The sequence below is a fragment of the Canis lupus genome, chromosome 3 (genome assembly GCF_048164855.1).
Source record: "Canis lupus baileyi chromosome 3, mCanLup2.hap1, whole genome shotgun sequence".
NCBI classification, from domain to species: domain Eukaryota; kingdom Metazoa; phylum Chordata; class Mammalia; order Carnivora; family Canidae; genus Canis; species Canis lupus.
Window position 1 is genome coordinate 53613705 of NC_132840.1, and position 12574 is coordinate 53626278.

Here is a 12574-nt window from a genome sequence, read left to right on the forward strand (position 1 = left end):
GACCCTGGTCTCACTCTGATGTGGTTAATTCATCAACCCTTGTTAGGGCCCATTCCACAGGCTGTAAAATCAGCATGAAGCAGCATCCTGGCCAGAGCTGCAGGAGAGGGAGGGAGGCCTGACATGTACGGAGCGCCCCGAGGGCTCACGGCTCTGGCTGGCCACTGACATCCCCCTTCACAGCATCTGGGTGTGGGATGTGTCCCCGTTCACGTGCCCCGTGGAAGGCGGCTATGGCTTCCAGAGCGAGGTTAAGAGCGAGCGCTGACAAACCACAGCCCCCAGGCCAAATCCTGCAAACCGCCTGTTATTGTAAATAATGGTTTATGGGCACGCGGCCGCCGAGCCCATCATTTACATATTACTATGGCTACTTCCACGCCACAGTGGCAGACCTGAACAGATGCCACAGAGGCTTTCCGGCTACAGAGCCTAAAACATTTACAATCTGGCCCTTTACAGGAAAAGTCTGCCAACCCCTGTTGGAGTGCTCTGGATGAAGGTCTCTGGGCTTGTCCAAGCTTGGGTGAGATTTGGAGCCTCATTTGCCGGATTCTGAAACCCATGGGCCATCATCCTGCATCACTCTGCTCCTTTATGCCCCTTCTCGTGAAGGAGAAAGTCACAGAAAGTTTTTTCATCAACTCGTCTTGTCACCAGAAATGCCAATTGTTTTCCTGCTTCTCGACAGAGCCCATTTCCCACTCCACTGCAATCAGAGTCATCGTATTAAAACAGAAATCAGAGCATGCTTGCATAAAGTCCACACTTCTTACCACAGCCTCTAACACCCTGCGTGGTTGGCCTGTGTCTACCCCGGCCACGCACCGCCTGCTCCTCGTTCACCATACTCGACACCCATGTCTGACTTCTGTGCTTTAAACGCGCCAGGTCTGCCTCTATCTTGGGGCCTTTGTACTTGCTATTCCCTCTGCCTAGAACATTTTTCCTCCAGATTTCTCCGTGGCTGGCTTCTGCTCGCCAGTTAGGTTCCAGCTCAAACACCACTTCTTAGGACCACACTATCAAAAGTGATTCCTTCCAGGGCTCCTGGATGGCTCAGTTGGTTGACTGTCTGCTTCTTGATTTCAGCTCAGGTCATGATCTCAGGGTCAAGAGATCCAGCCCTGTGTTGGCCTCTGTGCTCAGCAGGGAGTCTGTTTGGGATTTTCTCTCTCCCTCTGCCTCTTCCCCAATGCTCATGTGCTCTAAATAAATTAATTAAGTCTATTTTTTTTTAAGTGATTCCCTCTCCCCAGGGTTCCTTGAACACACCACCTGTCTGATTGTGTCTGAGCATTCAGCACACTCTGGAGTGATCAGATATTCCCTGTCTCCTTCAATACAGCGTAAGCTCCACAAAGGGTTTGTTTTGAAACTTGAACTCAAGTAGACTCTTGATGCCACTAACATCTGGCTCAGTGTGATTTTACATTTTCTGGGAGTCACATTGAAAGAATGAGAAAGGAAGGAAGGAAGGAAGGAAAGAAGGAAGGAAGGAAGGAAGGAAGAAAGAGAGAGAGAGGGAGAGAGAGGGAGGGAGGGAGAGAGGGAGGGAGGGAGGGAGGGAGAGAGGGAGGAAGGAAGGAAGGAAGGAAGGAAGGAAGGAAGGAAGAAAGAGAGAGAGAGGGAGAGAGAGGGAGGGAGGGAGAGAGGGAGGGAGGGAGGGAGGGAGAGAGGGAGGAAGGAAGGAAGGAAGGAAGGAAGGAAGGAAGGAAGGAAGGAAGAAAGAGGGAGGGAGGGAGGGAGGAGGAAGGAAGGGAGGGAGGGAGGAAGGAAGGAAGGAAAAGGGAAGGAAGGAAGGAAAAGGAAGGAAGGAAGGAAGGAAGGAAGGAAGGAAGGAAGGAAGAGGGAGGGAGGGAGGGAGGGAGGGAGGAGGAAGGGAGGGAGGGAGGGAGGAAGGAAGGAAGGAAAAGGGAAGGAAGGAAGGAAGGAAGGAAGGAAGGAAGGAAGGAAGGAAGGAAGGAAGGAAGGAAAAAGGAAGGAAGGGAGGTAAGAAGGAAGGAAGGGAAATTAATTGTATAATAATAGATTCTGTTTAATCCAATATATCCAAAAGACTATCATCCCAACATGCAATCAACTTAAGCAAAATTATGGAGATACTTTACACTCTCTTTAAAAAAAAAAAGTATGAAATTTCTGAGGCTCTGAAACATATTTCAATTTCAGTTCTAAGCACTCAACAGCCACAGGTGGCCTTGTGTCCAACACATGAGCCCCTGCACACTGAAAACAATGCTTCCCTACATTAGATGCTGCTCCAACTGCTTTCCACCCAAACTGCTTTAATCTCACAACTGTCTCAGGAGAGAGATGCTAGACCAGACGTACCAGACCCGTTTCACAGATGGGGAAGCCGAGGCAGCCCAGATTCCCCCGAAAAGTCTGGTTCCATAGTCTGTGCATTTTTTTAAAAAAGATTTTATTTATTCATGAGAGACACAGAGAGAGAGGCAGAGACATAGACAGAGGGAGGAGGCTCCCTGTGGGGAGCCCGATGCAGAACTCGATCCCAGGACCCCCAGATCACGCCCTGAGCTGATGGCAAATGGTCCACCACTGAGCCACCCAGGCACCCCTAGTCTGTGCTTTTCACCACCACCCTGATTGCCTTTAATCCTTGGCCGAAGGCACAGATGACTTAAATGGCGGAATTTCACAGAAAGGATCTGGCGTCATGGGAAAATGAGCGAAAACGAGAATACAAATGGGCAACGGCTCGGAGATAGACTATGTAGTGGTCTTGTTGTCCAGGAATCACAGCTGCAATGTCCCACATTCACCAGAGGAAAGCAAGAGAGGAAAAAATTGGAACCACCAAAACCAGTGTAGAAGACGGTGAGACGCAGGTCCCCACCCCCGGTGAGAAAGGTGACTCTTCCTTGCCACAGGAGCTTACTAAACTCAGCCATCTGCAGGTTCAATCCAGATGAAAGCCTTGGCTAAGAAGGAGGGGTGGCTGTGCTGAGGTCAACATAGGGAGTCGCTGACTGCCTGAACCCAAGGGAAGAAACAAATAGCAAAGCACGAAAACTGACCCTAAGAACCCATGTCGCTCTGCAATGTGGAGGAGCCTCACACCCACACAGGATAACGCCCCCGAGAGCATCTTTCTGACAGAATGTTCCTTGCAGATTTTATTTTCTGCCCTTGAGGATTCGGGCAATCTGGCCTGCGCTATTTTGCACACCTCATTGCTCACCCTTTCCGTCCAATGGAACTCCTGGGCACCCTGCTCAAGCATGCCAGCGTCTGTGGAATCCTGGGTCTCCCGTTCCCCTCTCCACACCCACACCCTGCTTGTCCTCGTGAGGATGTCTCCATGCCTGTCTCCATGCTTGTCAATTCCATTCATGGACCCCCCAGGACCCAACACGACATCAGGCACATGATAAGCTCCACGCAAACTATTTGGGAAGACAGAGTATACCATGCAGTGTACTTCCCTGGCTACCCTATCGTTTCACAAGTGAGAAAAAACCAGTTTTAGATGCCTCAAGACACAAATGCTTCCACGCCAAAAGCCTGGGTCAGCTGGAAGAGGGGCATTCTTTGTGAAGCGGAGATAAAGGACATCCTGCCGTCTACGTTTATTAACATGACGTGAGATATAAGAAATTGAAGCAAAATATACAAGTAACAGAAGAGAGACGCGAGAGCATGGTAGCAGAGCCCACCTGACTGGCAATCCTCTCTCTACCCATGTCTGCGTCTGTGGCCTCAGGCAGGGCCTCCCATCTCCCAGTCCTCAACATCCTCACCTGTACAATGGGAATGACTCTGATACCACCTCACAGAGTCCTTCTGATAATGCAGGGAAAGCCCAGACAATGGTGCCTGGTACTTGGTCTTCACCCCACTATAAGCACCAATTAATGTTCCTCCTGTTATCAAGGATGAGCAGTGCCTGTGCCTTGTCTTTGCTGCTGGCCTTGACTCCAAGAGCAAACTTTCTGGGTCTTTCAGGCCCTGCAAGGAGACAAGAATCAGAGTGGCTGGGTCTGTGGCCTGGCCTCAGCCACCCCCAGGCAGAGACCTGCAGGCAATGGCTGCAAAGAGCAAGGGCAAAGCGTGAGGGCAACAGAGGTAACCCAACATCTGGGTAAGCACAGGGAGCCCTCAGGAGGGACATGCCACGCCAGCCTGCTAGGAGCCTGTCAGAACCACATGGGCAGGTCTGGAAAGAAATTACGGCCAGGAGAACACTCGGAAGTGGCAGGGAATGGCCAGGGAGGCCCCCAGAATGAAAAGGCAGGTCCACGGTGGGCTAAGCTGGTATCTGTTCTAAGAGAACTGCTGAGACACAGTCACTGCTGAAGACCCGCAGAATAAGAGACAGATCAATGGAATCAGGAACCATGAAAGGGAGCAGAGGCAGAAGCCAGCCTGGCAGTTACCAGGGAGAAGGAGAAGGAAAAAAGCAGAGATAGAGGGACACAGAGGAGGTATGGCTGCTGACAGAGAGGACAGTTGTGAAGATGGTTGAAATGGAGGTGGCCACTGAGCAAAAGGTCAGGGGTCCCAGAGCCTGCGAGTGAGCAGGGAGGACTCACGCCCCAGTCTGCCCAGTGGCACAGACCACATCTCTAACTGCAACACTATGGGTCCGCCAATCTCACCACCGATCCCCTTAGAGCTCAGAGGTCGCGTGTGGCTGTGATCTCAACCTCCTATAGAACGAGACAGTCCTGTCACCCTGGGGATGAGACAAAGAAGAATCCCACTTCCCACGAGCAAAGTTTCTCAGAGTTCAGGGGTATGGCCTGCAGCCTTACACTGATCCCTGAACTGGGACTCTGAGCAGCCTCAGCTTCCCAGACTTCTGCAAAGGAGTCTTTCTCTAACTCTAAAGGAGTCTAACCCCCACCCCCGAGCCCTGTCCCTGGGGTTACAGCCTCTCTGCACCCAGCCAGGGACATGAAGCTTCCTGTCTCTAGCCACACTGAGCCATGGAGAACTGGGTCAGCCCCAGACAGGAGGAGAGAGCCAGAGGGTCTTGGTGAAAGGCCTGAGCACCAGGAACCAGGGTCTCCAGCTCAGCCTGCCACCGGGTGATCCGATCGCCAGGCTGTCAAAGTGATCCACTCCCCACTGGTGCTGCAGGGAGGGCCAGAGAAGGGACACGCAGCCTTCATGGGAGCTTTGTGGCATGCAGCTGCGTAACCAGTGCCTGCGTGCTGACTTGTGTGTCCATCCTAAGAAAGGACCTCACCAACAGGCATGTGTGCATTCATTCACAGTCACTGAGCACCCATGATCTCCCAGGCCATGCTCCTGGTAAGGGATGCCACGGCGAAGAGAAAGACAAAACCCTTGCCTTCATGGAGCTTGCACTCAGGTAGAGGCACAGACAACGAAGCAACGTGCCAACAAAGACACAGTGTGAGATGGCACAAGTGCCCGGAAGAAAGGAAGGCAGGGGACCAGGAAAGGCGGGGCCGTCTGAGCATTGGCCAAAGATCTGGTGATGGAAAGTTTCTGGCCAAAAAAGCAAAAGAGGAAAAGACCCCAAAGGCAAGCATGGACTCAACATGAGGAGGGACGGGGTCTGGATTCCAGCAAAACATGGCGAAGGTGGGTGGCAGGAGCGGCGAGGGGCCAGGCCATTCCGGGCTGCGACAAAGCGCCCCTCCGTCAGCTGCTCCCGCTTCACTCCCGGTCTCCACGAAGCTCAAACAGTCACGTCCCTTGGCTCGCTTCGCCTGCCATTATAGCTCACGGCTTTGACAAGAGACAGGATGACTGATTGCTCATTTATACAACTCACAGTGGTGTGTGGCTGGGACATAAATATTTATTTCCTCCAGCTGATGCCGCTCCTGATAAGGGGGAAGTTGGGGATCGGAACTCTGGAACCCCAACATGTGGCGTCAACTGGCAATGGTGAGGGATGGGTACCCCACTCTCCCCTGGCCTGCCCCCAGCCAGGCTCTTTAGGGCTGAGTCAGGCCGGGGGCATGCTCAGGCTCCACTCCTCAACATCCAAGAAAACCAAGCAAGCCCCCCACCCCCATCACCCCGCAAACCTCAGGGGCCCTGCAGCTCTGGATGTGGTGCATTTCCTGCCGCCTGGCTCTACCTGACCCTGCAGTCCATTCTTGTGCTGCTGCTCCTCCCGGCTGCTGCCCAGGTGTCCCCATCAGAACTGCAGACGGGCCCTGCCCCCTCAGTACACCTGCTTTCTCCACTCCCTCTGCCACACCTACTGTGGGGAGGAGGACGTGTCTCTGCGGCCCGCTGACCAGGGCCAGCTGGGCTCGACCCCGTGGGTCTAAGGCTCAACCACGTGGGTCTCGATATGCACCCACACCCCACAGCCTTCCAGATGTTTCCCTCACTTGCCAGTCCCCCTCTCAGCTCCAGTTCTCAGCGTTTGCTGAACACGAGACCCACATGGGAAGCTCTTGAAAAACACCAATATCCAGATGCCACTCCAGAACTATTAATGCAGAATCTTTGCAGGGGGTGTGGGCCAGGCATCAGTACTTTCAGAACCGTGCACATGACCCCATGGTGCGTCCAGGGCCGAGGCTTACCATGCTAAAGGGATCTTCTCCAACCCTTGATGTGCTTACCCATCATCTGAGGGTCTTGTTAAAATGCAGATTTGGATTCAGTAGTTCTAACCTACTCCAGGTGGGAATGAAGTCACGGCTGGTGCGTGGACCACACCAGCCATGGTGAGGGTCTGGGGGCTACCAGATTTGGGCAGTGAGGGATGGAAATGAACTTCCCTGATGTTCTACACCCAGACCAAACATCCATTATGAATCTCCCTTTAAAGTTGGGAAGGGACCTCTGGAAGAGTTCACTGAAAGGCTCTTCCGGAAAGAAAGAGGACTTTTCTAATGTAGGGATAGGAGCTCTTGTGCCTAAGAAAAATTACAGGATCCACCGTCTATTATAAAGTGTTTACTAGAATTAAAATAAAAATTCACAGGCATCTGGCTGGCTCGGTCAGTAGAACATGCAAGTCTTGACCTCAGAATTTTTCAAGCCCCACACTGGGTGCAGAGATCACTTAAAAATAAAAAGATTCAGGGGCACCCAGGTGGCTCAGCAGTTGAGCGTCTGCCTTTGGCTCAAGGCGTGATCCCAGGGATCGAGTCCCACATTGGGCTCCCCGCAGGGACCCTGCTCCTCCCTCTTCCCGTGTCTCTGCCTCTTTCAATAGGTCTCTCATAAATAAATAAAATCTTCAAAAAAAATAAAATTATAAAGTAAAATATTTAAAATAAAAAATTTTTAAAAACTTAAATAAAATCTTTGACAGAGTACCCAGTGCACAGTAGGTGCTAATAAATGGTGCGTTTGCTACTCATGCCCTCGTTGTTTGTATTATTAAGACAGGACTTACTCCATTTCCTAACCTAACCAGGCATGTTCTTTTGGCATCCAAAAACTGGAGAGAGCCCTACAAAGCCCTACAAAGCCACTTTCATCCTCAGAAGAGGCACTTGTGGGCAGGGGCTGAGCACAGGAAGGCGTGGGTGCAGGGGCTTTCATCTCAGATACAACCCCATGGACCCTGCCTGGTCTAAGAACACCAATGCCTTTGTTTTCTATCCTTTTTTTTTTCCACTAATTTGCCATGAGTTGTGTATATATTTCCTCCAGCCTGGCCACAGCTCATTCTGAATGTGTGCTATGAGTCAGGACCGGTCTTAAGAATTCTAGTTGGTTTAACTCAGTATATCCCGAAAACCACTCGGGGCAGCAGGTCCTATTAGCCTCAAGGGCAGGGAAGGAAACTCAGTCCGGGTGGCTGGCCAAGGTCACATGCATAGTAGGTCACAGGGCCAGAAAGCCAACAGGGGGATGTACTCAGAGCCCAGGCTTTTCCAGCGCTTCTCAAATGTCATCTGCTAAGTGATTTCAGCAAAATGTAGGTTCTCTTTTGGCAGGTGACCTGGAGCCCGCGATACCTCATCTCTCACAAACCTTTCCTGGCAGTGTTGATACTGCCAGTCTACGGACCTCACTTGGAGTAGCAGAACTACTCATGCTATGATGCCTCCTGCTATTTCTGTCACCATCCTCCTCCCATCAGTGGGTTGTTGATTAGATGGGTGACAAACAAAAAATCATAATAAACCTCCCCTCTGGACATTTAGGGCAAAGTTCTGCTTAAACTTCAGCTCCAGTTGCAATATTTTGTGGCAAAGGCTATGAGTAGCTACTTGAAAAAGCCATTGTGTGCATTATAAGCTGTAGGCGTTTGAGAGTTATGAAATTACTTTCAAGTGTCACCTCGATGGAGAGCGCTCTCTGGACCAGGGAAACAATGCCCATCTCGAAAGGCAAAGTGAAGGGTTCCAACTGGACAAACACAGGATGAATTACGGAACTAGAAGCTTTCCTTCTCAGATTACCAGGAGAGGATGTACACAGAAACCAGAAGAAATGACAAATCTTTCTGCCCAGAAATGCATTTTAAGAGCAAATCAGGACCATCTACTTAATCAGTCTGGACTCGGCGGCTGGGAACAAGCAGGCTGGTGAATGAGACAAAGAAAAATCAGAGCAGGGTGGGGCAGGGTACACCCTCAGGGGTGCTATGGATACCAGGTTGACCTCAAGTTCCAGGATCACAGTCAAGGTCCCAGAGAAATCTGACTTCACGCCATTGAGTTTTCAGGAAAACAAAAATACCCTCCTTAAACCTAGTCATAATACCAAGGCTGGAATAAACAGTGATGGATGAAAATAAGGATTAATTAGAATGGTACCTTTATGCGATTTCACACCAACCAGCGATTCTCAAACTTTGCTCCACAACAGAATCACCTGGGGAGATTGCAACACCCACCTCCCTGCCCTATGCTCAGGTTACATTCTCACATCCATTAAATCACAATTTCTGGGGTTGAGACCGAGGTATCCCTCATTTTTAAAGCTCCCTGGTTGATTCCAATGTGCAGACAAGTTTGAGAACCACTGGCACTGCCTTTCAGTATCCTTACTCATAAAATGAGGAATCTATCTGGACCAATGGTTCTTCACCCTGAGTGTTTGAATCATCTTCACCCTGAGTGTTTGAATCACCTTGGGAAGATTTTCAAAAGTAAAGATGCTAGCAGCATCCCTGGAAATTCAGGTTAATTTGTAGGGCCTAGGCATCAGCATATGTAAGAACTCCTAGGTGATCTAGATGTACAGTGAGATAGAGGACTACCGGTCCAGAAGTTTTTGCCAAGATTCCTTCCATTGCTTACATTTTAAGCATCTATGATAGCAAAGCTAAAAGCTAGACTTTTTGCAAGGATAGATCTCTCGTCTTTACTTTTAAATGAGGGATTTCTAACTTTGGAAGGGTCCATGAATTCCGAAATCATATTTAACGTGTCGGACAAATCCATATATTTATATGTATGTGCATATTTTTGAAGAAGAATGCCCTTAACCTCTATCAGATCCTCAAAAGGTTTAATTAGGATTACCTTAAGGGCAAGTATACAGTTTCTGATTTAATAAATTGGAGCAAGTTCAAGAATGAATGGAAAAGAAATTTGATCTCAGCAGCGCATTCACTACACTTTTGAATCTGCAACACCCTTCCTGGCACCAAGCGACTGCACATCCTCACTGCAGGTAAAGACATCCAGACTCCAGAGCCCATCCTCCAAATAGCGTTAGGGTGATGGATGTCAAGATTTCAGATCCAAGTATCAAAGTGGAAGTCGTGCCAAAGGACTGGGGTCAGTCCTAGGCAGTCTGGTCATGCTCACCATAGAAAATGACTTGCCCAGCTGTGCTTGTAAGGAAATTGTCCACTCAGCTCCTTTGGATTCGTGTTCCCAACTGGGTTAAGATGTTAGGGTTTTCTAGTACTGACTGTTGGAACCTCTATGCCTTGGTCTGGATTCTGGCTGTCTTTTCTTCTTATGTGTCCTTGGGAATATTATAGAACCTTTCGGTTCCTCTTACGAAATGGGGACAACAGAAGTACTTTTAAGACTGCTGTGAAGAATAAGTAAGGAAATACACGTGAAATGTTTGGCATGTCCCTTGGCACAGAGCAAGACCCAAATAAACATGAGCTATATTACTGTATCGCTGATGTTTTTATTATTATTAACATCTTACTGATTTTTGCCCAAGTCACTAAATTTCACTGGACTTCATTTATTGATCCATACGGTAAGAAAAAGACACCCTGCTTAGTTTCTTTCATGAGGTCATCATGATGACCGCTAGAATCCAGGCACTCATCATCCTACCCAGGGGATCTACAGAGCACAGGCCAAGGTCACCCTATAATACAGATATAATCCCTACCCTTGGGAAGTACGTCCTGAGATCCCAAAAGCTGGAATCTCTACAACTGATGGCAGCAATTTTTCATCACATAGCTGGAGTCCTGGGCAAATTAACCCTTCCCCCCACCACATGGACAAGTGGGTGATGACACTCCACAACGCCCGCTTCCTTTCAGGTAAGACAGCTTCCTTTCAGGTAAGACAGTATGCCAGCCACTCACTCAACCACGAATCAAGATGCCCTGAATCGTCAGCTCTCCTCCAGCCAGGGCAGTCAATGGCACGGTCTATCTGATGTCAGGCCCTCCCCCAGGAGACCAGTCCTCAGACTCGTCCACATGCCCACCTGCCCACTCAAGTCTTCCCACGGCACAGTGCAGCGCCCCCCTGGCCCACCAGAGCAAAATATCACCAAAACCTCTCACCGGCCCCCACGCCCCAACAAAGACGCAAGCTGATCGGCGCTCACTTACCTGGAGTCTGCTTGGCCGTACGCACAGGGGTGTAGTGGTTTTTGGAGGACGATCTGACCGGTGTGTTCTCTTTGGGAGAGGTATTGATAGCCGAGATAGTTTCTCTTTCACAGTGTGCTATGGGGATTGGTCCCTGTTGTCTTAAGATGTCAGCCAGAGCCCTAAACAAAGAAGAGATCACACAGTGAGATTCACAGAGCAGGTGTACACAACCACAGAGAGAGTTGGCTTACTTTCGTGGGTCTTTTGATGTACAGAACCAGAAGAGGAGATGCAGGCACAACATTCTGTTCTCAGTAGCCATAGCTTCATCTGGTGCTGGTCCTGGGAGGGGGTATGGAGGGGTGGTGGATGCAGAGTAGAGGTTGCCATCTCTGGGGGTACAAGCACTAAAGGGTGGTGATTATGGTTTCTGTCTTCAATTTATTTCACATGAACTCTTTCAAAATAGTGGCTACCCAAACACCCCCCTACACTGGGCAGATATGTGCACAGCTGGATAGCACCATGCCTCCACAGCGAAGGGCTGGCATCGGTAGCCTTGCCTCCAGCAGCAGGTGACTAATAACACAGGGACAATCACCCTCTTTGAAAAACAACCACCAGGTGACCCATCCTGTGTACTGGGGACCCAACACACAGCTCCCACCATCAGAGGAAGGCGCAATGGAACTACAAAGACAGGACATGCAGATACCACAGTAACTACATGACCACGTGGAGGGCGAGGACCGTGACCATCACTGGAGCTGAGAAGAGGCGACGATTACAAACACAGAGAGGAAAATACACACACAGTTCCCATCACTTGAGAGCTTACAATTTAGGCAAAAATCGCTCCCCCACCTGGTTTCAAACAGGAATCGCTCTGTGGGAGATGCCGTGACCTGGTGGGGGTGGCCACTGTTGATGGGAAACAGAGACAAGCAGGGACAGTCTGAGGCAGCCAAGGTGAGTGTGGATAAGCTACACGAGACCACCATCCAGAGAAGGAAGGCCATCTCAGGGCCAGGTCCCTACTTCTGGGTGCATCCCTGTCTTGTGCAAGCAGGGAAGGGACTCTTCCATCTACTCGGGGTGTCCCTGAGATGCAGGCAAGGCACCAGCTGCCTCCGGGCCTCCCCCAGCCAGCTCGGCCCACCCCCCGGCTTCATTCACCCCAGGACTCCAGCACTCGGCACTCTGCCCCCTTGCAAAGCAACAACCACAGCTGTTTAAAAGCATGTCTGAGAGTAAATTGTTGCCTTCCATTATGCTGCCTCTGACATGCTGAACCTTCCGAGGAGAAGAGCATCAACCTGGCAATCTTATCATTTACTGGCATTTATATAGCAATTTCAGATGTTCCAAACGCTTTTCCCTGGCTGGCGTCTCTTCTCTCAGGCTTTAACAGGAGGAACAGACACATGTCAGCACCCCCACCCTGTTCATTGGGGTGTAGCGAGCAGGGAGGGAAAACACAGAAGCTCGGGAGGTTGGTGAAGGAGGTTCAGGCAGACCCGGGATCCGGGTCAGGGATCTGAGATTCAGAGTGCGTGCATGAGAAGCATGCACCGCCCGAAAAGGTCAAGAGATTTGGGTTCTAATCCCAAATGAGCTGTTAAACTTTGGGCAGATCTGCTACTCTCTAAAATCCAAATTCAATCTTTTCTCCCCCAACAGCAAAACAAAGGGTTTAAACTAACATGACCCTCCTAATTAGATCTGTTCTCATTCCAAAATGTTATAAATATTTCCTATATTTCCTGCACCACATATCCATGCAAGTTGTCTTGAGTTCTTCGTTCCTCCGGTTATCAAAGACACTTTCCTACCATGTTCCCATGGTAAGAAAACAGG

General features: G+C 50.0%; 1 protein-coding gene across 2 annotated transcripts in view; it reads right to left on the bottom strand.

The window, feature by feature from the left end:
- The window catches only part of SHISA6 (shisa family member 6), a 278218-nt gene that overhangs the window by 244471 nt on the left and 21173 nt on the right, over window positions 1-12574 (bottom strand). For both annotated transcript variants that reach the window (XM_072821111.1, XM_072821110.1), the window contains exon 2: window positions 10736-10896. In XM_072821111.1, coding sequence (XP_072677212.1) covers window positions 10736-10896 — 161 coding nt within the window. The remainder of the gene's footprint in view (window positions 1-10735; window positions 10897-12574) is intronic.